This window comes from Bombus bifarius, unplaced genomic scaffold (genome assembly GCF_011952205.1).
Source record: "Bombus bifarius isolate JDL3187 unplaced genomic scaffold, Bbif_JDL3187 scf7180000007974, whole genome shotgun sequence".
NCBI classification, from domain to species: domain Eukaryota; kingdom Metazoa; phylum Arthropoda; class Insecta; order Hymenoptera; family Apidae; genus Bombus; species Bombus bifarius.
The window spans coordinates 1,261,068-1,287,073 of record NW_022884360.1 but is presented as its reverse complement, the minus strand read 5'-3'; the positions used below and the strand labels follow the sequence as shown (position 1 = coordinate 1,287,073).

Here is a 26,006-nt window from a genome sequence, read left to right as displayed (position 1 = left end):
TTAGGACTTATGACATGATGCCTTATTAAAATTTTAAGTGCTTAAAAGTATACAAATTAAATTTGTTACTCTTTGACCATCCTCTTTTCTGGCATTAACTATCACAATAGTATCTATCATAACATTCTATTTTATTGTCGACCGATTAAAAATTTTGTTATTCAAACTAAATGGAGATTAAATTTTCAATTTAAACAGTAAACAGAAACGGAACTAAGGAGATTCGTTAAAGGTACATAAACAGATAAAGCGAGTTTATTTAGGAAAACGTAGATAAACGTAGATAATTCTTGAGAGATAACTCGATCGATAATGAAACACAATATTCAAAAAGTAGCGCGCTTTTGAAGCTCGCTAGTGCCACTAGCGAATGATGATAGAATGGCCGATGAGATGGCGTTAGCTGACTGGTTGACGCACAGTAGTATGGCAGCTTCCGTTTCGTCAAGTGTTTTCAAAGAACAGGTGAGCGTTTCGTAGAGTGCGTCGCGACTCTTTGGATAGATTGACGGTGAAGAAGCTCGCTACTGAGTTCCCTCTGGTGTTGTGGCCCGGTGTGTGACTGTGTGTGTGAGAGTGTGTCGTCGAACGTCGATTTGAAAAATTTCAAAGTTGACTTTTATAGAAGCGGGCCTGTATCGTTCTTTAGGTGTCTTGAATCTTTTGTCCTCGAGTTTTGCTACAAACTCGTGCGTGCAGGGACCGATCGAGGTAAAAGCTTCCTGCTGGGAATGTTGATGGACTCGCTTCTCGTTCGAGCATCCTGCCAAGAGGTGGGTAAGTTTTGCCGATCTGTTCACCTGGTTACGCGGTACGCCGTCTCGACATAACGTTCGCTCGATGTAGACCGTCTTTCTCAAAATCGAGATGTTTCTTTCCGGCTTTATTCATGCTGTTTGCTGCTTGCACCTCGAACGATTGATTTTCCGGTTATGCCGAATTTAGATCTTTTCACTTTGGATGATCATCACAGATAATTTTTTTATAGCGAATGTGAAAGATAAAAGCAGTAGTATCTATACAGTTTACTGAAATATTCTCCTCTAGGTTGATCCAGTAGAATGATAGATCTTGAAACGAAGTATAGTCTTCTCTATTCTCCTCTCTTAAAAAATACGTCTTATTCTCCTGTTCCATTCTCTTATTTGTTATTAAAATTTGTAATAAAGGACTGCCCAGGAAATGGTAACAATCGGCCAAATCCATATTCATTTCATGCGATATGTGTCATAGAAATGCGGTCTAAATATGCATTTAGTATAACCGTACTTATAACAGCATGCACGCACATTATAAAATATAATTAAACTCGTCCGAATCGTCTCACTACGAATGAATCATCCATTCAAGGAATCAAGAGCAGAGATTGATTTTACTCTATTCACTAGTCACTCTGGATGAAACGCAGATGAAAACATGTTTTTCGATGAATCATCCGTGATGACCATCCAAAGTGAAAAGGTGTAAATTCGGCTTTAGCTTGATTTTCATCGAGCTCTGCCGTAGAGACGGAAGCGGTACTGGCCGAGTGACATCTGCATAGAGTTGGACGTGTCCACGAATGGCGGTGCGAATATCGATCCTTTGGAGTCTCCGGTCGCGAGGCCGTCTTGTTTTCGAGGTCACCAGGACTTCAGTCGCAGTCCTCACTCTCGATCTTGATATCTTCGTCGCAATCCCTCTTCTTTCCTTTTCACGCACCCTTTTTTCACCAAAGCGTCTATTGTCATTCCCTTCATCATCTCCTCGCCTTCCCTTCCATCTAATGTTACTGGATGATTACTATGATTGTTAACATCCTGTGTACCACAGATTGCCCGTAGCGATGAATACACAACATGTACACCAAAGAATCTGTTTTTTTTTTACCATTGATAACGTGTACAATGTACAGTGACTCATGAAAGTCTTTGAACGTAATATTGGAATTTCATCAACACTGTAATGAGATTCAACTACCATGATTATGTTGGAAGAGTTTGAAATAAATGTAAAAATACAACGCCTACTACAATATACAATACTTGATACAGTACGTGTTGCGAATTCTCAATTAGGTGACGATCAGTCAGGTTGCAACCGATCCTGAGGGTTGTCCTCGTCACCATGGTTTTCACGAGGTGGGAATCTATTCTTTCCAATCTTGTACTTATGTACCCTCGTGGGTGCATCTGCTCTGGTGTTGCTGATTGATACCAGATGTGTACTTTAGAGCGGACCTATCGGCCCGCACATTTAGGGTAACAGAATAACAGTTCGATAACTATGAAACTTTCTCTAGTTTGAAAGTTGTTCTGGAAAGATATTTCAAGTATCTCCACACTGCACTGCGGTAGATTGTATTCTTTAGGTGTTGAGATGACAATCTAAGGTAATTAGGGAATAGTGGAAAAGTAACTAAGCAGTACAGTAACCTTGATGTGTAAGAATTTTGGCGCATAACTTACATAAGTGGTCGAGGAAATCGCTGAAAGTGTCCTATTTCTAGAGATGCAGGAACAAGCGTGGGGAATGCAGACATTCGATCCAAATCGAACGATATATGTACTACTACTTACAATCACTTTGAACGCGATGAGCGCAATAATCCTTCCGTGTTGTACTTTCAAATCTTATTTTCAAGTACCGATCGATATATCCCACGAAATGTTAGCTTTTTGCATCGGAAACAAAATTTAAATAAATTTCCAAATTTTTATTTTCTCCTACATTATCAATATATACGATATTTCGATTAATCGATATACGTACTTACATATCGATTTATTTTCTTGCATGAAAAACAGAATTTAGATAAATTATATATCTACATATTCGATATTTTTATTGATCAATATACACATGTATTGTACATAGCTGTATCGAGCAATCGATATGTCTCTGTATCGAGCAATCGATATCCCTCGATCGCTGTATTTTCGACCAATCGCGGGGAGACGTAAACGGGAGTCGTAAATTCCCGTTACGATTATAATAATCGACACCACGAGTTGATCGATCCCCTGATTTCCGTTAAGATAATAGGGATGATTAAGTTAATATAACACTGTGATTCACAGGGTTAGAAGGTTTTATTTCCAACACTTAAGTTACACTGTTCAGTAGGTATAAATCGTAGATGACAATTTGGCGCACGAAGATATGATAGATGTGCACAATAGAGCAGGGCTCTTGTAGTTGAATTTATTAGGTTAGTGGACGTAGTACTGGAGGATACTTAATAGAGAAAGTGAATGTTCGGTAATCCCGAAAACCGACTTAGATAGATGACGCGAGTTAGACTTTTCTAGCGGTGTAGAAGAATTAAAGTATACAGTGCCGATGCTGTGTCGGAGGAAAGCTAGCGATGGGTCTGTCTAGCGCACGGGATCATCGGAGTTGTTCATGACATTTTTGGTCAGAAAAGTGGGGGCAGTATACATCGTTTCTGATTGGATAAACGAAGGTTGATGGACTAGGAAGGGTCTTAGCCGTCCTCGATAGAAGGTTGCCAGTAGGAAGCATCGGTCGTGAACAAAATTAACTTTCCCTTGTCAAACCGTAGTAGACAATAGTCTTTAGAAAATAATTTGGAAAAACGATATTTGTTGGGTCTGAAGGACCTTAGCTAGCAAATTCCTTAGATTTACGCTGGGGCATTGAGGCTATTGAGGGTACGCAGTAAGGATGAGCGGACTGAATACAGAAATTCACGTAATAGCGTTCTTATGAATTTGAATGTCTTTATTGCATTATCGAAGTATCGAAACAAATTGTCGCAATTTTTCAAATGAAAAAAGCGCTGTATTACGTATTTAATTCCTCTTACAATAAAACAGAGATATTTTATTCATAGAAACAGTTCATCGTTCGTCATATTTTCATGTTATTCTTTTCTTCGTTCCAATGAATACCATCGGTGACGTTAAAGTGCGTTGAAAACCAGTAGAAACCGGTATCACTTTAACGATCTAACGAACTGTATTTTCAGATTGTGTTAGCAGCGTTTGTTGTTAAGATACAGGAAGCAAATTAATTGCAGATTAACAGACTCGAGAATAAAAAATAAATATTTTATAATAAATATTTTATTTATCATAAAATTATTTATTATAAATTTTATAAATTTTATTATAAATTTATTATAATTTGTATTTATTATAAAATTAATTAATACATTTTTTATAAATATTTTATAATAAATTTCGGACTATACACGTGATAAACAATTACTAATCTATCGTACTTGCGTAAATGTTAACAATAACAGTAACGATAATATTGGTAGAAAAAGACACATTTCTTAGCGTAATATGACGTTCAACGAATATTATCGCAGTATACAGCCTGTTTTTCTTTTCTTTGTTGCGGTACTTTCTAATCGCTCGTTCTTGAGTAACACTGTCTATTATTTAGTATTTGGAAACTGCGTGCGTTGACCGGTTCGTTTATCGAGTTCTCAGCGAGGCTTTTTTATCGTGTCCCGGATTTCACAACACCCGTGTTTATTGTCTACTTTTATCGTGGAAAAACAAGCTGAAACACGACGAGATACCTTAACATGTAATAATCTAGTTACTAGAGCAATATGCGTTTTTTTTATCGATTTCTCAGATTTTCTCCATTTTGGTGAATTTCATTTATTTGCCGGTTACTTTTCCTTTTTTAGGATCATTAATAGCGAAAGAAGTTGATTACAAAAGAAGCATAGGTTTACTCCCTGCAGCCAGTACAGGAACTTTAAGCTTGAATCTCTAAAAAGTCGGCCAGAGAAGGCTAAAGTCGCATTATTTCGCAAGCGATTTAAATCCTGATTCCCTGACCTTCGTCGTCGCCGTTTTTCTATCTAAAAGCAGTCATTACTCGAGCAATTTTTTTTTTTTATTATTTATTATTTAACTTATACTTTACAATTTGTCCAGCTGGACGTTTGGTAAATTTTTCTAACTTAATTGGCAAGTAACACGTAGATGGCTATCCCAGTGGGATACCATCTTCGAATTTAGGTTATGTTCTTTGTGAGATCTGTCGGCCGTTTCCTTCTTAATCTTCTCTCGAGCAATTTTTCACTGAATATAAAATATTATTTTGGAAGACGTAAAACGTGCTTATCGATGCATCGATAGTTTTCTTCGGGCTTGATAAAGGTTGGTAAACATCAGGAACGTCACGCACACGACAATTACGATTACTTCAAGGTCGCGTCGACATTGGCGATAAACATTCGAGGTAATCAACTGAAATCGTCTATTTATTTTAATTCATTTGCCACGTATGTAATTTGCACAGTAGACGAGTGGTTGCGACTGTTCCTACTAGTGAATCAATTTTATTATCGGTTCCAGGAAGATCTGTCGCGAAGAATACACCGCATTGCCGTAACTGTTCTCTGCGCAAGTCATGATTTTTCTCAAGATAAAATACAACATCCGATCACCACTCGATCGTATCGTAATACGTACAATATTTCCTATCGACTTGTGATTTCGCTTTGACATAACTTGATAAATAATCGTTGAGCTGTCAGCTGATAATCGATTTAGCAGGTAATTATATAACGAGGTTTAATATACTGATAAGAATTATTGTAGCACAATTAACGAATAGATAAGGAGCGTTTTAGGTTTTTGCAACTTTGAAATTAGGATGGTAGTGTAGCGTTATAGGTAAGAAAATACTGAAATAAGTTTCCTGATAATTCACAGTTTAATATTAACAGTAGTTAGTTGATGAAATGATTTTCTAATTAATATAAAGTTAAAGATAGTTTCAGACGTTGATTGGGACTCTCACAACTGAGTGGAACGTTCTTTTTTTGGTCTGATAATGGAGTTGTGGAGTCAATAGCCTTTGGTGGTTTGCGAAAGCTCGTAGATTTTAGTGCAGCGGTTCGTAGACCGAAAATACTGCGACTCGAGATTTTCAGGCCGTGCTAATTTCGAACCATCGTATTTTGCGTGAACAACATTGCGTAAAAACCATGATCTCGTCTAGTTCTCCTTATCTTTTCTTTTCCTCAATTAATTAGATAAGAAAATCTCCAATTTTGTAAATCTGTTTTAGTAATTAATCGGCGTGGAACGGTAGCAGTAATTGCCGAATCGGTTCAACGTTGAATCTGATCGACGATCTGAAATTTAGAAGCAAAGAGAAGATCGCGATATTTGTATTTTTTTTATTGGAATGGTAGTTTTGGCCAACGATATATATTACAAATAATATAGGACGCGAGATTTATTTATTCAGGACAGTATAAATACGCGTTCTTGCTATCTCCTAGCACGAGATACAGTCTACATATATTATTACTTTTATACGCTGGATACGTGCCTAAAGGAGCCTCCTGATCTTCGATTTCTGCCGTAATTTCACCCTCTACATTCACCAATTTCTACTGTTGTTCTACGGTATAGTCATCTATAGCGACCAACTGAATCTGTATTTAATATCCCCTCTCGTTAAGAGCGTTAGAAGAAAATAAGATAACTACAGTATCTATAACGTTGAGTTTGAAACGACACGAGAAGGAAGAAGAAAAGAAAAATTGAAGATAAAAGTGGAACAAGGGAAGCAGGAATCGTTTATACACAATGAATCGTATACCGCTGTCTCGTTAAAAAGGCTCGTCGTTGACCTGAAAACGCGGTGGAATTTTTTTTCAAAACGTACAGTTTTCTAGTAAAATGGTATGCGTTTCTCTCACGGTTGCGAGATTCATCCTGAGTTCAACGTTGTTCCCTTTGCATTGACCCAATTCCTTTCGCATAACGCGAGGCCTGGATATGGGTATTATTATCCCAGCCACGGCATTATTCTACCATGAATTCGTTCGATCTACCGACGAACTCGCGTTACCTTTTCAGTCCTATAGTCAGATAGTTCCCACTTTTTTTTTTTTTTATTTTTTAAAATCGATAGAGGTACGTTTCCTCTAGACCTACGGTGCGCTTTGTCTACAGCTAATTTGTTTGATCACGTTGTCGACATGCTTTGGTTTGACAATATTTATAGAATAGAATCTTCTTTCGAGTTAATTTTCACAAATATTTAAAAACTGATAATTTCCTGAAACGTAGATTTGTAATGTAGATTCTTTCAAAATTGATGACTTTGGTAATGTAATTTTGTAATGTGGATATTTGAAAAATTTATAGTTTTGGAAATGTAATTTGAAATATAGAAAATTTAGTTTGAAATTAGCAAGTAATATTTTATTTGAAGGTCTATTAATATATTAAATTACGTGAACTTTTCAGAACTTTTAAGAGGAGGTACATGTTTCACGAGAGCATAGCATGTTATCAAGAAGGCTTATAATTTTCGTGCTCAAGATTTAAGTCAGTTGCGCGGAGAATCGACTGGAAATATGATAGAATCGTTGCATCAGCATCATGTAACCAGGAATCATCACTTTTTTTAAGACACGCAAGCGTACTGTTCTGGATTAGTTTCAACCGGTTTCTCATGTTGATCGTTTCTTTGACTAGATCTGGGTAAGTCCAGGATCCTAGTTTGGCTCGGATGCGCAGATAAATCCAGGTTAACCGCGAGATTTTGCATTCCCTGGCTTCGGACACGTTGGACTCAGTCGCAGAATCAGGTCGACCATGCCAGGAATCCGATTTTGCCGCAGTTTCCTTCGACACGTTTGCAGTCCTTTTAGTCACCTTGATCTTTCAATCGATCTCCTATCGATTATTGATTTTCTACGTTCTCTAAGTTTAAATTTATTCGCAGAAGAAAAAGAAGAACGTTGATATGGATTAAAAAGTAAAATACATACTCATATAGATATCAAAAAATCATAAGAAAAAGGATGCTTGTTTCATTAACATTTCCTCATTTTCATTAATAATTATAAAAAGCAGTCTATTAAATACTAAAAAAAAAAAAAAAAAAAAAAGAATTTATTAAGAATTCATAGAAGTTTAAATTTATTCGCAGAAAAAGAGAAGATTATTGGTATGAAGTAAGAAGGAAAATTGATATACGTCTAAAAAGGATAAGAAAAAGGATGCAGCCGTCTGTTGGAGATCAGCTGGAAAATAAGTTCAGTATACAAAACTGTGCGATATAATCTGGGCCTTCCTGTAACAGTTTTCCCCGTAAGAGGGTCGGGGACCTCGTGTCCACCTCCCAGCGTGAACCTGCACCAGTTGCGTTGTGAAACTCGCTAGGTCGGCCGTGGGCTCACCGCCAGTCACGCCTGGATCGTTCTCGAGGTAACTTCTCTCTGGAGGCGGCACGATCCACTTATATATATCGTCGTCATGTGATTCGGGACCAAAAGACGTATCGTTCTTTTTTTATCGCGTTTATGTGCATTTAATAAAAATAAGCGACTGATTGAATTCTCAGGTGTCGGACTCTTACTCGTTGAACTAGAAAATTGGATGAGGAAGGGAGAATGTATGAGAAGAACAACGGCGTTTACGAAGAGGTTAGCTGGGATCATTTTAAACCACTTTTAAACCACTGAAATTCCTAATCTCCAAGTCGCTGTTTATTAATGGTGCACCATGATTTTTCTAATTATACAAATTCTGCGAAAAACGGATCGCCGTGACTGTGAGTTGTAAATCGTGATTTGTTGTTTAGTCTAGATATCTGGGGCGATACAGGCAAACGGAGAAGAGACGTGGAAATAGTGATTTTTTCGAGGAAGTGTTAGCGAGGCTCGAGGAACAGTGAAGTAATTTGATTGGAATGCGGTTGATGGTTGAATGCGAGTTTTGTTACACGATACGCGCTGTATGTTGGAACTATTCTGCTAATAAGTATCTGCTTTGGTGCTAATTGAATCGTACGGCAGGAAAGAATTGTCAGAGGCGATCTTCCTCTTCGATATCCGATATTTGATATGGAGTTGATAACGTCGTTGTTATCGATCATAGAAAATCTAGAGACATTAAAATATGTCCCGAGTTTCTAAAAAGAGAATAGGCTTCTTTGAACGATATTAAGAGAATACTTTGAATCTAAGTCTAGGGAAGTGAGTCTCGCATAAAGTAGGATTTATTAAAAATTAAAATATAGTCGATATTAGGAGCATCATTTACAGAACATACGAAACGAGACATTGAAGTCTACGATTTTAATTTCCGAAGGAAATAATATTCTTTAAAAAGATTAGGATCATCAAGACATGTGGAAAGTAGTGTAAACAAATTCCAAGTCAATTGATCTTCGATTCTCGTGAGGACAAAATTACCAAGGCTAGTATAAAAGCTTGTGTTCCAAGGAAAGGAAGAAACGTCGTTAAAATATTGTTAGAGGAGAGGTAGTAGATTATTTTGAAAAGGCACTAATGATCGGCGTAACTAAAATTACAAGATAGCCAGCTAGATAATTGGCAAGAATGACGGTGTAATATCAATTGTTCAAGTTGGTTCATTACGTAAATGTGTAATCTTGTTTTTGTCGAGATTATCCGCAGTCCAATCCATCGGTGGCTCCCGACAGCAGACTGAAATTCCTTAACCGCATTAGATGCCTTCCAAGTTAGGTATATATGTACGTGCCTATTCCGATCCAATACGAGATCTTTGACTCGTACACATTCGCATCGGATTATCTGTCGTCGCTTTTGTACCCGCTCTTACCGTCTCGAGGCACACCTGTTGCTTCTTTTCCTTTTTTCTCAAGACCTTTTCGACCGTTCCGAGAGATCTGACCGATTAGACGGGAAACGAGGATGGCCCGTGAAGAGGAATTACTGGAATTAGTATTGGAAGCCGTCTAGACTGCTACGATCAAACGTGTACCCACCGTTCGCTTTCATATCTGAAAAAGGGAACAAAGAGGAAGCTTCAACCGTCTGATGTAACCGATAACGAGAAGAGTATTTAAGCGATTCGGTGTTACGAGTATTACGATACGCGCAATCAGATAATACAGTTTTCTTGGTACTGTTAACGCATCCGAGTGACCCTGACTTCAACACGGAGTGGAAATGCCAGGCCTTGACATTACGAATTGAAATTCTTCGGAATGTTCAGTTCATGGGAATGATTGTCAGTCAAATTTAACGTTCGCTATTGGTATAAGGAAGTTGGAAAAGATGATGTGATGTATGTTAGTCACGATTCACTGTAATATATGTAGGGCTAACATAACGGTCGAGTGGCCTTGGTCCTAATTATAACAAATTTTCCACGTCATAGAATAAGAAATTAACTTTCTTAGAACGTTGTCAGCATTCTCTTTGATTATTCTTTTCAATTACTGCTATTTTTAGTTAACTGTTTGCGTATTTTAGGCTCGACTGCAGACCGCAGAACACACGATGGCAATAAATCGCGCCATTTTGAATCATGTCGCAAGCCAGCGGAGGTAAAACGATCCCCATTAAACTCGACCATGGCTCTAATCGGAGTTCTGTGCAGTGATAGAATCTCAGTTCCACCAGGGAAACTTGTATTTCTTCCTGAAACGAACACATACTCAGCGGCGATGAATGTATCTATTTACAGGTCGTTGTAAATCACGTGTTAAACATGGCAGGAAATCCTCCATGGGCGTCACTCTTCTATTATCTATTGATTACACAGATCTTTTGCGGAAGAAGCTTGCCTCTGATTCACCTTTTAATACTTTGACGTCGGTGTACGTGTCGCGTGCGTGTAGTTTCACCTTCCGCACAATTTTGCAAGGTAAATGTGCGAATGAAAAATACGCCAACGCTTGAAAAAATGAAAAATATCGTTTCCGGTTTGCCGATGGTAGTGCTTGAAAAACGCAACACATCGATTCAGGTCTCCCAACGTCAATATGTTGATCAAGCCACGTAAATGGTACATATATGTATAATAAATATATAATATATAATAAAATGTATAATAAATATAAATATATAATAAGGAAAAAGAATTAGAGTCTGTTTCGGATACAAGGAAGTTATCGATATAAAGGTTCCTCATAGAGTCTTCAAGAATAAAATTAGCTCGTATCGATGTACAATTTAAATTATTAGCAATTATTATCAATTATAAGAGCTACGTGCTGTACATATTATTTAGATGTTCATTTGGCGTTTGCATTAGGTATCCGATATACGTTGTAAAAGTGTGAAAAAATAGTTGATTAATGGTTTCATTAACGTACGTCGATAAACGTACACGTGCATCTGCATTGGGAACCAGTTTACGGGATTATGTAACACGTGGCGTTGCAAAATGGAAGCAACTGATCCGCTGGTTAGCCAAGGCACGCGCTCGTGAGTACACAAAAATACCTGCTCTTGACAATGATCGAGATCGCTAGTGGCGTTTAACGGATCTGCTTTCTATTCAAAGAAACAAAGGAAATTGCGAGAAAGAAAGATAGCAGAGAAATTAGGAGCGGAAGAAACGGGAATTCTTGCTGAAACATCAGGACTACACGAAGAGAAAATAAAAAAAAAAAGCGCGAGGAGAAGAGATGAGAAATGGACGTGTGCAGTTGGAGGAAGCAAAAAAGAATTGGAATGAGATTGAGGACATGTAGACAGTATAAAAAAAACCAGGAAGCTTCCATGTAAGTTAAGATGCCAGTAATGGCTTCGACCCACTTGCGATCATCTTCAACGTGGAAAACGTTTCCACGGTATCTGAACAAGTAGGAAATCATTTAGTTAAAAATACCTCGCGCTTCGATATCTGAGTCTGTAAACAATTATACAATTTACATGGATTTCTAGGATCCTTTAAGAATGTTATTTGCCGAAGAAGTTAGGAGAGGTGAAGAGGTAACACGCTATCGCTGAAACCAGAAGAAAAAGGCAATGGTCTTTGAGATAGCCACGGTGGAGGGAGTCGTAGCAACGTTCTCTTTTCGTACAGCAAGGCTGAATCAGTCTCATCGTGACTTCCGAGCGCGAAGCACGCACTTTTCAATCATTGCCATCCTTTCATCGCAACGCACATATGTTTCTCAGAAGCACCTCAGAAGACCTGCTGATCATTTTTTGTGCCATTTTCAACGTCAGCATGCTGATCTCAAAGAACAGTTAACGTCGTTGCCGTGAAAAGATATTGTACGCGGCTGTCCCACTTTTATTGGACCCTTTTTACTTACGGAATCAAAGAAAGAAGAACCCAGAGATATATATAATGTGGGGAATGCAGGTGTGTCTTCTCTGGTGCTATGTTCACGTGCAAGTGTCGAAAGAGACGCCAGTTCCTTCAGCTTTTCTTGTCTTCATCTTCTGTTACCTTATAGATCACAATGGACACGTATCGTATCATATATTATCTTCCTCATACACGATGAACGTGCGACCTTTCGACCTCTGTGTTATCTGTTTTGCAAAATTGACCAAGAACGTTCACCGAGTAAATAATCTGCGAAATATTGTATTTGACGGATGGGTGGATTATTTTTGGGAACCATTCATATTCCCTTGATAGAAGGACAGAGTTGTGTTCGCAACGCTGGCGCACTGGCTGACTGGGTCGTATCATTGCATTATTTTCTGCGTCAAGTTCTCGAACGTGGCGCGACCGTGAAAAAGCGAATATAATAGAGGCAGGCTGCTACTCACGCGACTAGTACGTGACACGCCTTTGCATACATTAATGTCAGAAAGGTTTGATCGTCTTAGCGTGCTTTTCTCTAGTTGTATCATGTTTGTTGTTTTCTTTCCAACTTTCATAAATGGAAGTTACGGTATGTAGGTTAGTTATTTGATAGAAGAGCGAGTATCGCAATTACTAGCGGAACTTTCTGATAATTGGATGTACCAGCACGTGTAGTTTCTGTTTCAAGGTTGTTATTCGGTAGAGTATGCAAATGCAGAAATCTGTGTAAATTTAATTTCCTGTTCAGTCCATCATTCGCTCTCGGAAGTTCGCTTTACACACTTTGTGTGTTCCTTTTTCGTTTTTCGGATTTTCCGCCACCGTTTACTTACTTACTTACTTAGGATGGCTAACAACCGTTTACTTACGATGGCGTAAGTACCACATCATGTGGTACTCGATAGAATTATTAAATGACAGAGGCAACCGACATCGTGATCCCTTTTTAGACTGGCATTTTTAAGCTCAGTCTCACCTTTGAACTTTGAACTATACTACTCAATGGCTGTTGTAATGTCAAACGTACATTAATGTAACGTTAGTCATATTATTAATGGAACCAGCTGTGTTTATATTTTGTTACGCTATGGTAGCGCTACTGGTTCTTCTTGGTTTTATATATGGAATTTCATAAATCGCGGTACATTCTGTGTTTTTGATTCATTATTATATATGTATACTATCCGCGATTTACGTAATTGTACGTGCAACCAAATACAAATGCTTTTTGTATTATGTGACGGTAAATTCTGTCGCTGATAACCCATGGTTCATAGATGTTATTTGCCTTCACTTTGAGATAGTGGCATTATGTTGTTTGTTAATGCGCTAGCGTGCTAGCGTGTAGTGCAAGCCATAATCAAGCTCGTAAAGTTTGTAATAACCAGTGGTTATTGCTGAATTCTGAACTTCTGACGTAATGTCTCAATCTTTACTGTCGTTCTTCCTACCTTCGAATTGATAATGTCGATAGTCGACGTCACTCGTGGAACACTTCAATTCTATCGTTAGTTAATCTTAAGGCAATTTTTTTCTCTCAAATTATCTTCCTCTTTCAAAAGATTATTAATCTTATATGTAATTTCTAGGGTTCCGGATATTTAAAGCGTGCAAATACTGAACGCCTCCATGAAATATTTAGTCAGGTAAACGACCCAATTTTAATTGGTTCTCTTGTAATAATTAAGGTTTAGCGATTATATCATCATTACGCACAATGATTACACACAATGAATGAAAATAAAAAATAAACGAAAATTGTAGTACGCTTCACAAGAGAAGAATGGCGAGTGGTTCATGACCCCGTCTGACTTTGTCCGGAGTTACCTTGGACTCTATACCAATCCAGATTACAACCCTGACTCCGTCAATCTGCTCGCTGGTATCGTCGATACCAGTAAAGATGGGTTTGTATTAAATCTTTTTATCCTTTTCTATGTTCATGAGAAATGAAATTCTATAAGATATTTCCTAAATGAAATGCTAGACATAAAAATGTATCTTTTTCTACAGGCTCATATCGTTTGCTGAATTCCAAGCGTTCGAAGGGCTTCTTTGTGTGCCAGATGCCCTGTACAAGACAGCCTTCCAGCTGTTCGATACTAATGGAAATGGAATGGTTACATTTGGTACGTAGAATCTGCCTGTAAATTCTCGATTAATTAACAACTCGAGTTTCTAACTTGTGTTTGCTCTGCAGATGAGTTCGCTGAGGTGATGAAGAAAACTGAACTCCATCGGCGGATGCCTTTCAACATGGACAGCAGTTTCATTAAACTTTATTTCGGAAAGGATAAGCAGCGACTGATCAGCTACGCGGAGTTCAGTCAATTCTTGCACGTAAGTTCTTGATAGGGAAACTTTCAGTTTCTGAAGCGTTAAGATATTCTATTTTTAGGATTTTCATGAAGAATACGCGGTGGAGGCATTCAAGAAATTCGACAAGGATGGTCAGGGTTTTATTTCAGCGCTAGACTTTCAGGATATCATGCTGAGTATCAAAAGTCATTTGCTGACTAAGGATGTGAGGGATAACTTAGTTGCCGTGAGTAATCGATCTAGAGTGTTCCTTTATCGATGTATAAAGGATTGGTTAATTGATTTACGATAATTATAGGCGGCCAGCACCGGGCAGGGCGGACGGAAAGTCAGCTTCCCATATTTCATGGCGTTCAATTCCCTCTTGCACAATATGGAACTCATTAAACGTATTTACCTTAACGCGACGAACGGCCATAGATTCGAAGAAGTTACTAAAGGTATTTACTTCTTATCCCTAGTAAGTATGTGAAAATAAAAGGAATGTAACAAAATGGTCAATTGTTTCAGAGAGGTTCCTTTATTCCGCACAAATGATGTCGCAGATCACGCCACTGGAGGTGGATATTCTTTTTCAACTATGCGACCTGCTACATCAAACTGGGTGAGTATCTCCAATCCTGAGAGCGAGCCATCCTCCTTGGCATCGATAGATCACAGAAAGGTCACATGGAACGAGTAAAACGTGCGATTACGATTTTTCCACGCTGGCCTGGTCAACGAGAAGCAATATGTGAATCATTATAGAATTAAGATGCTATCGTTGCACCAGCAAGCAAACATCGTCATCATCCAAAAAATGTCGAGTGTCTCTTGGCAAAGGAAGGATGGAGATTATCCCTGCTGAAACAATCATTTCTAAAAACCGCCTTCTATGCCTACCAAATAAGAAACTAAAAGCTTTCCACATAATAATTTCCGATCTTTTGTGAACGCCAATTAAAGTTCCCATGATTGAATACATTTGTTTACGTGTTTACGCTGCCTGGATCAGATCTACGGAAGATGACGAGGCAGATTCGCGGCTTGGGTGCGTCTTTGTATTACAAGAATAATCACGTGCTATAAATTCGTTCTAACGCATAAACGCTGGCCTCGCGCGAAAGTAACGGGAATTCCTCTATGATACGGAAACAATGAATTTAGAAAAATTAGTTGAAGATTTCCACCATTTTTAGCTAAATTTGTAATGCACGTTCTTTTCTAAATTCCAGGTTTGCTGTTTCTTAGAGTGACAATTCCCATTTCTTTTGCCAATGTATTTGTATGTACATAAATCGATAATATACACATTGTCTTCACCTACTTTCTTTAGCATTTATCTTAGGACGATGGTATTTGTAAACGTTTGCACATCGTGGGCACTAACGATATTCCATTTTATCCGATGCTATGACAGACTTAAGGATATGTTTAAGGAACTCTCTTGTATTGACAGGATCTGCATTTTTAGTATCGCTCGAAGCAGTGCCATCGACGTCCTTACTATAACGACCATCCTAGAAATACCTTGTTCTTTTATATTTCTTTTCTTTTTTTAATCTTTAAATTGGAAACGATCTCTTTCTTCCTTTCCCCCAATTTTTTGTTTTCTTAAACTGCTTTATCTTCGCCATGGTTACGGATCTACATATTGAGCACGCATTTTCTCGAATTTCAGGAAAATAATGTACAGTGATCTCGTGGCTATTACTCCTGAGCAGTATTTCAAGCAGATCACGAAACGCTTAGCTGAGATCAAAGCGGTGTCGGTAAGTGTGGTGACAGAAGAATACTCAAGCCAATCAGCTGACACCAGAATTACCGTTGAAGACAATCTATGTTACCGAAATCACGTTAGTTCCGTTGTTGAATAGTCAGTATTCTTGTTTCAGAGTCCTGAAGACCGCGGCGTGGTAGTGCAGATACTCGAGAGCGGATACCGCTTTGTTTTGGGATCCATAGGAGGAGGTAAGTCCGCCAGTTCCCACCATTTGTTACTTTTCTTGCAGCCACGGAGGTTTTTGGGATACCAGATTTACTAGTTCTCCTAATATTTTGCTAACGAATACGAAGTATTTGGGAAATTGCTTTTTTAAACTTGGAACGTCAACTCTATCAGGAGTGGAATTAAGCAATGGTAGTATTGCAAGTAAAAAAGACTAGATGAAGAATATTTTCTTTAGCTGTCGGCGCTACAGCCGTCTACCCCATCGATTTGGTGAAGACGAGGATGCAGAACCAGAGGACCGGTTCATTGGTTGGGGAACTGATGTACCGAAACAGCTTTGACTGCCTGCAAAAGGTTGGAATCGAAAAGTCTCGCCACGATACACTGCCTACATTGTTAATTATGAAGTTGGTATCCTGCGTTTGACAGGTGATCCGGCACGAGGGCTTCTTCGGTCTTTATCGAGGTTTGGTACCACAGCTAATGGGCGTAGCGCCAGAAAAGGCCATCAAGTTGACCGTCAACGATTTCGTCAGAGATAAGTTCATGGATAAAAACAGCAATTTGCCCCTTTTCGGGGAAATTATAGCCGGGGCCTGTGTAAGTGATCCATGAACATTCCTTGACCTTTCACTCCTATGGTAGACTATAAATCCCCGTGATTCTAATTTATCGAGAACTTTTGTTTGTTCTCTAGGCTGGAGGATCTCAAGTAATATTCACGAATCCTTTGGAAATTGTCAAGATCCGGTTGCAGGTGGCTGGTGAGATAGCAGGAGGAACTAAAGTTAGAGCTTGGACTGTCGTCAAAGAGTTAGGCCTCTTCGGCTTGTATAAAGTAGGTATACGATAAGTATAATTCAATTGGAGCGAGTATTTGATATGAGGAGAGAATTGGAGAAACTCTTAATATTTCAGGGTGCAAAAGCTTGTTTCTTAAGGGATATCCCCTTTAGCGCAATTTACTTCCCGACGTACGCCCATACAAAGGCGCGATTAGCCGATGAAGGAGGTTACAATACTCCTCTGTCGCTACTAGTATCTGGTGCGATTGCTGGTGTTCCTGCAGCAGCGCTGGTCACTCCTGCAGATGTGATAAAGACCAGATTACAAGTATATTTTCTATATTAAACATTTCTTGCTCTTTTATTCTTGAAAGAAAGAGAGAAGAAAAAAGATTGTAATATTAATTTGATTTTTAGGTTGTGGCTAGACGAGGTCAAACAACGTACAGTGGAGTGCTAGATTGTGCAAAGAAAATTTACAAGGAAGAAGGTCCGAGAGCGTTCTGGAAAGGAGCCACAGGTATCAAGTTCTATTTTGAAGTTACATTAGGGTCGGAAGAAAATTCGTAGCAATAGCGGGACATGACATTTATTTTAAGTTCTACATTGAGAAAGTTAGTAATACATCTTTTATTTGGTCGATTGCATGCGCGGGCGTCGGCCCTGCTGCATCATTCGACTATTCTTTTCCCCAATATGACCTGGCGTCTTACTTCTAAGTGAGTACTTCTTTTTCTCTCTGCCTGCCAGTTATCGTGACTTTTTTTCAATTTCCCAGCCAACCACCACTTTCTTGTTACTTTTGTTTAGCCACATTCTTGTCTTAACTTATCTTTTACTAGGTTCATTGTTTTGTATGCAGAGTGGTCATCAAAAAGCATTGCATTCTCACGGTTTATCCTCATGTAACGTAATTTTTTATTTCATTCTTATCCACTATCTGTTGATTTATGAAACTAATCACGTTGTCAATTTAGTCCTAGGAAGGAAATTTTTCGAGTACTTTGAATGTTGAATCTGAAGATGTGTCCATTCATAAAAGGTCATAACATTCATGTCCATTTTTGGGATTCAAATCTTTATTCAGACAAAGAATATGAACCAGTGTGTGAAAATGTAACACGAAGCAAGCGATGGTATTCAACTTATCCTTTCATTTTACAGCACGAGTCTTCAGATCATCCCCTCAGTTTGGTGTTACCCTTTTCACCTACGAGCTTTTGCAAAGGCTCTTCGTAGTTGATTTTGGAGGATCGTAAGTGCATTTATGATTATACTTTTATTTTATTTGCGTATCGACACGCTTCTTCCCGTGTTCATTAATTTTTATTTATTTTCAATAACCGTTTATCCATTTTGTTTAAATTTTCTGTGATTAATGTGCATGCGAATTAAAAAATCATTTGGAACTCCTTATTTTTTTGATAAGTACGTCTTCCTGAATTCAAAATTCTGTTTCTGTTCGCGTAAACAGTTTGATAGCTTCAACTTCCCGTGAATTCAAGCAGATACTAACCAGAAATTCATCATTATCCATAACATATTTTTTTTTCCTTAATATAATGTAAAATGATGTTTTCAGTCGACCTACAGGATCGGAGCAAAAGGTGCCTGCAACGGGGATGGCAGAGGAAATTCGATCGACGAATCCGGATCACATAGGAGGCTACCAGATTGCCTTGCCGATCTTCACTGGAATCGAGACGAAATTTGGTCTTTGTCTACCCAGGTTCCAAGCAGCAACTAGCATCAGAAAGTAACGTCGCCAACCTGCTTCAGCTAGATGAATATGTTTGTAGCAAACCCCTCATCATTGCAGAATTCCGTAATCATGTCGTTCAAAACTCAGATTCTCTGAGAAGAATAAGTGAAATGAGCTCCACAGAATTAAGAACTGGATAAAACGGGAACCCGTCGTCGATCGACCTAGCAAATTGCGCTTCTAAGCTGAACCTGGACGGGAAAGAACACCATAAGTTAAATAATCCCGGCAGAATGACGCAGGATATTATATAGGAGATAGACCAAGGAGGAAGACATGAAGAAGAGAGATATTCTCCCAAATTGATACTTGTACTACACACATGAGAGTAAAGGAAAGGTGTTATAAATATGGTGGAGGCTATCGGAGATTTCTTAAGTCTAGTTCGGTTAATGTGTATTTGGAATCGATAATGAAAGAGCAACGTCAACGCGCACAATCTCCTCGGTGATAGCCTATTTATCGAAACCATGATAGCAGAGAACCATGGAAAAAGTCACACACAGGGTTTAGACAAGTTAAACACGGACGGTTTAGCCTAAGACATTGTTAAGATGAGTACTGTCTCTTTACGCTTATGTCATGCAAGCGTGAAGTTCGAATGGATTAGCGATGCGAAGAAGCAGAGGAAGTTATCTTCTTTATATACTTTCTTTTGTCTATAACCTCGTAATCCTCACATTTTCATCCTTTGCACTCTACTTTAAATAGCGAATAAGGACTTCCTCAAACAATATGTGGCAATAACGCTCCTCATTTTCGATATCGCTTTGCTTCAGTGAGATTTCTTGAGATGAAAACGAAGGAACTGATAGTTTGTTCATGGAAATTGTGCGAAAGATGAAATTAGGCGTGTTAATATGTTCAGTCCAGTCTTTTCAGCGAGAGAGAACCGGTTCGCGCTTCAAACCTTGCTTTACGCCGCCATGACCGCTATATTACTTTTTCTACTTTTTATATGTGGATCGAAGACATACTTGTTCGTACACGGTCCCGTGTGTTGAAAAATTTACACTATTTTTGTAGGGTTCTATTCGATTGTAGCGGAAGTAGAGGCTCCACGAGAGGGTTTCCGTTTCTCTAAGGACACCTACAGGTTTCAAAATCGCCTTACCGTTTCTCTCCACCTCATAGAATCGCTTTTAGAGCTTTTTACAGAGCCCCAGGAGGGCTGCACGACTTATTGATCTCTACTTTATCGAACGGCTGTAGAATCCGCCATGTTGTTCGCCTGTTTTCTACTCTTCTTCTAGTCGCAACTGCCATTCGTTTTATTTCTTTTTCAAGTATACGATAAAACAATAGTATATAATAGTTTCGTTGGAATCGATAATTCTAATTTCGATGAAGTTCCGATTTAATAATATGTAACCTTTCGTTCGTTCTATCGCACAGCGAGATCAGAAGAGGCTACGCCCTTACACGTTTCTTCCTTTTTATCGGAAGCTAGTGAAAAATGTTCTGTATTGCACGAGATTCTAACGCTGTTAGGAATCACGTCCTATTTTGTCCTGTCTCAGACAATATTCTGACCTGGAGACCAGAGTCTCGTATGATACTAGAGAACATCCTGGAATATGTTTCTTTTTGTAAACGTTCTCGTTCGCTTTGTCAAATAATTCGGCGCGGCCTCCACGCGTTCAGTGTATTACCTATCAAAGATAATCGAGTTCTATTTGTAAGTAAGGATTTATCAAGAGCTCGAGGAGTGTTTTAAAACGATAAAAGGAGGACTGGATCCTCCGTCCATAGTTTCGTTCGCGGGCCTCGAGCTATTTTATATCACACGCGTGGATCGAGGAAACTATATGTGAATTATTTAGTTGATCGTCCGAAATATTCGAAGGGCGTAATGTTCCAATAACTTGATAACTCCGATAAATAAAAGACATCTGCTTCAATTCTTATATGCAAATAATAATGTATAAAAATTTCCTGTTTTTTTTCTTATCGCGATTATGTCTTTGATAATTTTGGACGATCAGATTGACCAATATCGCGTTGGTTTTTCGTCGAGAGGTCTCAAAGACCGTGAAACGCTCCCTCCCGCAGTTCGATATTGTATACTATTTAACGATACACGTCGGCTCATACTCGCTGTAGAGAAAATTAGGTCGCTTGGGACGAGCTTTCGACGCTTTCGATCGAACATTACGAGGTATGTAGGCACAGATTCGTGAAAGTAATATTTGTACCATGCTTCAAAGTCGCCTGACCTTTCATATCATCGTGATATTCTTAAAATTAATATCTAGACATTATTTTCCATCATTTTGTTGAAAGAATAAATACAATAGAACTCTATTTATCTGAAATTGCCAGGGGAAAAGCAATTTATATAATTGAAGTGCATACAGTAAGAGTTAATCAATCTTCTGTATTCTCTATAATTTTCGTTCACATAATGGGAGCTTACATTCAGAGTGAATTCAAACAGTGAAAGTGCAGTTGATCGGGTATTAACTAAAATTTTATTTCAATAAATGAAGTGTAAATAAATGGAGTTCTACAGTGTATTAAAGTATTTTAGTTTATGTAAATTAGTCATTTGTCGCTTTTTGAGATTAGTTTGTGATCAAAACTGATTCAGGCGACTTTGTAGAGTTATCGAGGATCGTTGTATCAATCGACTTCAGCGAAATGCGACTTACTAGTAATTTTCACTACCAGCTATTGCGTATTCCTCTTTATGTGCATGTCGAAATCTCTTTGGTCAAAATCTCGGGCCATACAAAAGCGAAGGGGAAGGAAGAGTTTGTTGTCAGACCTCGACATAATACTTGAGTCGATTTTTTTATATGGCACAGTTTTTCCAAATTCTTTCTACAAAATTATTTGTTCTCTGGAAGAGGGACAGAGAACAGCTGTACAAATTTATGGGAAATAGCAAACATTTCGTGAAGTACATATGTTTACTTTCCCGGTGTAATTTTATGGCAACTTGGTCTTCCTTTAAAGCGGCAACTTGTAAATTAAGTTCTGGAGGTTAATTAGCGTAGATATATCTCAAATACTGAACCTATATTTGTGTAAGATTAGATAATCTTAATTACTATAGTTAACATAGTACTGACCAAACTAGGCTCCAGAACTTAGACGGCTTTGATTATTCTGAAAGTGATAAACGGTGTCCATCTTTGAAACAAACTTTTTGAGGGTGTCCCGAATGAAGTTATAATTGTTAAAAGCGTCGAAGTATTATCTTGTGAGCTGACAGATTGTCAATATGTATCAGGTTCAAATAATTGATATATTTTAATAATTGAACGAAGCAACAGAAAATCATGGGATAGAGGGAGAAGAGACACGTGCTGTGCTCTAGACTAGAAAGATGTATTTTCTTTGTCTGTCGTGATGTATAGTGATCAATGAAATCACGTGAAAACAGAAGAACGAAGTTGATCATGTACATAAAAGATGACAAGAATGAGTACAGAGATATCTATCGTTTGGGGCAACTGAAATGCGGAAATGAATCGCTTTCTGGCCCGAAATATCAACTCAAATATCCTGATCATAGTTCGATGTATATACATATGTTGCATATGTAATATATTTGGCCGATGTGCATACGTGTCGTGCATGACATGTACAATTTGCAAATACGAATACTGGAATATATTCAATTACGTTCGACTCGATTAATCTATAGTTGATAAAAAAGTGTGTGGTCGGTAAAAATTGTAAAATCGATAACAGGCTTCGTTGGTAATTGGTCGACGATTAATAATCGATTATGTACAGATGAAAGGTTAGTGAATCAACTATCTAAACGTTCTAAGTGCCAAATGAGTATTTTTAAAGCTAAACTTACTCTTTTTTTGGCAGTTCGTTCTTTCTTTGCAAATGATTTTATTTGCTTAGTAATTCGAGTCGAAATGATTGATCGTAGGAAAGTATTCGTAGATGTTCGGGAGCATACAAAATAATAAAAGTTCAGGAATCCGTCGTATGCATTCGCAGCTCAATACACTTTGGTTTTTATACCGCCACATCGTCGAAGCGATTTTTCTCGATATTTCTGCACTAATCTCTAATCATCGTTCTTAGTAAGATTTATCTCTTTATTATCGTCGTCGTCACGATTTTTAATGTCGCTACGAATATTTGTCGGGTTTAATGGAAGGACAGAAGATATTCGCCGTCTCACATACATACATATATATACATACACAGAGATACGCAGCGGACGCGATTATCAAGCTTGTGCTAAAGGGGAGAAAAGAACAGGAAGAATCAGATACGCGGCTCGAAGGAATTGAACAATTTCTACTCTTCATAAAGCTAGCGTCTTAAACAAGCCAATCAGGTGCTTCATTTTTTGTTCCTATTTTACTTTTCATATCGCATTGCTTCATGAAAAATCTGTTGTTTCATTTTAGATATTGAATCGAAGGTTTCTCCAAACGGCCTAAAACACAAAAACTGTTTGCTTTTGTTCACAGAGCGTTTCTGAAGAACACCTGTTCTTTGTGTTTGCCGGTAACGTTCACGTTCTGTCCCAACAGAGATCGAAATGTGAAATGACGCCGGCAGGAGGCATTACACGGTCCCACGATTATTAAAGTAACGAATGTAAATCAACGATTCTCGCTATGGATATCAATGATAGTTTAAAATTTTTAAGAAAGAAACAAGGAGATTTGATATATATTGGAATTTCGATCTCTGTTCACAGGCTTCGATGTTTCGCCTGTTACGACCACTCGTTAGCGGGAGACCTAACAACACAGACAAAATAGTTACGTGATTGCACAAAAGATATAATATCAGAGGGGAACTAAATAAGCGAATTAGGATTAAAGGAACTAATTAAATTGAAAAAAACCAAAAGATTATTATGTATATTATTCAAGCGAAAGAAACACAAATAATTAAGCTCGCTTCCATGATCGACCATCTCATATCCCAATCGTATAATGATAAAGGAAAAAGAAAAAGAAAATAAGAAAAAAAATGATATAAAAGATAATTTAACGAAACGATTATTATACGATGATGTAATTATCAAATATTATACACTAGGTCTTTCTTGTCCCCGTTGACGTAAATCGAATCGACGTTCTACTGATCTGTGATCATTGTCAGATTCTTGACGGTAAACCGGAAGGCCGATTAGTTAGACGATTTTGAATTCAATTCTTACGAACTATTCTCAGTCGTAATATCTTTGATAACTTAGTTTTACCTCATTGCAAATTGTAAAGATTATATATACATACAATTGTAAATCAAAAAAAAAAAAAGAAGGAAAGAAAATACCTAATTGTGAATAACACCTAAGCTGTTGTGCATATATTTTAAAATCAGAATAAATATTATTTAAAAGACGCTGGTTCAGTGATCCAATTCACTCACAAGTAGACTACGGATTTTTATGCGTTTATGAGAAATTTAAAACAGCAAATTTGCATAGAATATGTGTAATATGCAAAAGCATCAAATAGAGAAAGTACAGTATTCTTTGTTCTATAATATTCAATAGGCAAAACAATGCTCTATTCAGATTCCAGTTCGTTAATTATGTTTATAAAAATATGTATTTTTCATAAATGTCCGCAGGCTACTCAGTTTTGGAATCACGACAATAAAAATATGAACAATTACGTCTCGTAATATTTCATAAAACGAATTGCAGACTTTTACATTTAAATAAGGTAATTTAAGTAAGGTAAGTGAAAATGAATTAAATCGTCGTGGTTCCAGATACTCGCGTTACTTAATTTGCGTTAATCCACGCTGTGCTTTTATCCCTATTTTCGTCACGCAATTTCTCCGGAAAACAAGCGTGGTTGTTGGTCGTAATTTAGGTATGTCACGATGGTATAGAGCTGTTAAAAAGAATTTCAACGAAATGTTAATGCCGACTGGCGTAATTTTAAATTCACTTGACTGCGCCCGCTTCTTTACGATGGTCCTCGACACTGCGCGACAGTAACGACCCCATAAAACACCCAACTTCTCGTCTAGCCGAATACTAAAATATTCCGGACATTATGTCCAACATGTTATTTTCCCCGCTAAACGTAGCCCATGCAATCTTTAAAAGCACGCCAAGCTTTCTCCGACCGGCACCAAATTTCTACTATAAACGTCCTACTATGGCAATTCCCGGCAATTCTACTTGATACATAGCTGTCGGGATTTATGCGAATTTTCAGTATTTTCTTTCTCCTTTTTTTAAGAAACCCTTTATCCTCTGGAAGATTTAGAAATGAACTAACATTAAGCCTTGAAGATTTTTAACTAAAACACAATCAAATCATATAATCTTAAATATATGTATTATTGTAAAGATCTTGTTTCTTTTTAAAGAATTATTATTTTTTCTCTTTTTTCCAGGATCCCTTTGCTCTCTGAAAGACAAAAATGAATTAACATAAAATCTTGAAGATTTTTAATTGAAACACAATCAAACTTAGATCATATAATCTTAAAGATTATGTTCCTTTTTGAAGAGTTATTATCTTTTCTTTTTTTCTAGGAACCTTTTGCTCCCTGAAAGACCTATAAATGAATTACCATTAAGTTTTAAAGGTTTTTAACCGAAATGCAATTAAAATCTTGATAAAGGTAAATCATATAATCTTGAAGATTGTGCTTCAGTTTGAAAACTTACTCTTATTATCTTTTCTCTTTTCTTAGAAATCCTTTGCTATCTGAAAGAGTTAGGAACGTGTGACATTAACATGTTGCTTATCATGCGAATTTTATATATTATACATCTTGTGTCATGGGAGTTACAGTAGATTAAAATATACTACACCATAATATTGAATTTTTGCAAAATATTGTATTGTACTTGTGCACTTTTTCATAATATTATCTATGTCACTCACGTTATCGAACATTTTTAGCTCCTGAAATCTATAATACTTGAATCGTGCTAAAATATTTAGTAACGTGGGTTACCGATCATCATCGTGGCAGCAAATGTGTTACGTCCTGAAGATATTTAACTGAAACATGATCAAATTTAATCATGTAAGGTTAAAATCAAGTTTCTTTCTGAAGAATTCTTTTCGAGACCTAGTTTTCTTAAGGAATCCTTGAGTTTTTAATGTAATCGGAGAACGAAAACCACGAAAGTGGAAACCACTCGAGGCATCTTAATTAATTCGATTCTCAATTCTGTGCTGTCGTTTCTCGACTCGAATTCGACCCAATTCGTCGAA

At 37.6% G+C, this 26,006-nt stretch overlaps 1 protein-coding gene and 2 long non-coding RNA genes across 12 annotated transcripts; 1 reads left to right on the top strand and 2 right to left on the bottom strand.

Annotated features, from left to right (window-relative positions):
• The first annotated feature begins 437 nt into the window (after nt 1-437).
• LOC117217175 (calcium-binding mitochondrial carrier protein Aralar1) lies at nt 438-24,161 on the top strand. 10 transcript variants are annotated; one of them, XM_033464564.1, is made up of 21 exons: nt 8,057-8,201; nt 8,338-8,419; nt 13,625-13,681; nt 13,800-13,942; nt 14,049-14,164; nt 14,236-14,375; nt 14,434-14,580; nt 14,653-14,794; nt 14,865-14,958; nt 15,349-15,384; nt 16,015-16,105; nt 16,229-16,304; nt 16,520-16,638; nt 16,714-16,884; nt 16,982-17,122; nt 17,203-17,397; nt 17,487-17,589; nt 17,768-17,788; nt 18,234-18,324; nt 18,652-18,825; nt 18,889-24,161. In XM_033464564.1, exons 2-21 carry the CDS (start codon nt 8,387-8,389, stop codon nt 18,896-18,898), a joined length of 2,100 nt encoding a protein of 699 aa, XP_033320455.1. In that variant the 5' UTR covers nt 8,057-8,201; nt 8,338-8,386; the 3' UTR covers nt 18,899-24,161. The 10 variants fall into 10 exon arrangements, with proteins under 10 accessions (XP_033320453.1, XP_033320461.1, XP_033320458.1 ...); XM_033464563.1 differs by having other exon boundaries at nt 8,064-8,271; XM_033464562.1 differs by lacking the exons at nt 8,057-8,201; nt 8,338-8,419 and adding an exon at nt 438-773.
• LOC117217186 lies at nt 7,194-13,005 on the bottom strand. Its single transcript, XR_004489490.1, has 4 exons — nt 12,034-13,005; nt 11,645-11,909; nt 9,597-11,566; nt 7,194-7,667 (listed from the first exon to the last, which is right to left on the bottom strand). It is a non-coding gene; the product is annotated as an uncharacterized LOC117217186 (long non-coding RNA).
• Nucleotides 23,716-26,006, bottom strand: LOC117217189. Its single transcript, XR_004489493.1, has 2 exons — nt 25,861-26,006; nt 23,716-25,776 (listed from the first exon to the last, which is right to left on the bottom strand). It is a non-coding gene; the product is annotated as an uncharacterized LOC117217189 (long non-coding RNA).

Bases quoted from the DNA above. Each gene is read 5' to 3' on its own strand.
- LOC117217175 (XM_033464562.1), top strand. From the start codon at position 732: ATGTTGATGGACTCGCTTCTCGTTCGAGCATCCTGCCAAGAG. The intron at 13,943-14,048 runs GTTTGTATTAAA...CTTTTTCTACAG, and splicing joins GTCGATACCAGTAAAGATGG to GCTCATATCGTTTGCTGAAT. The intron at 17,590-17,767 runs GTATCAAGTTCT...TTTCCCCAATAT, and splicing joins GTTCTGGAAAGGAGCCACAG to GACCTGGCGTCTTACTTCTA.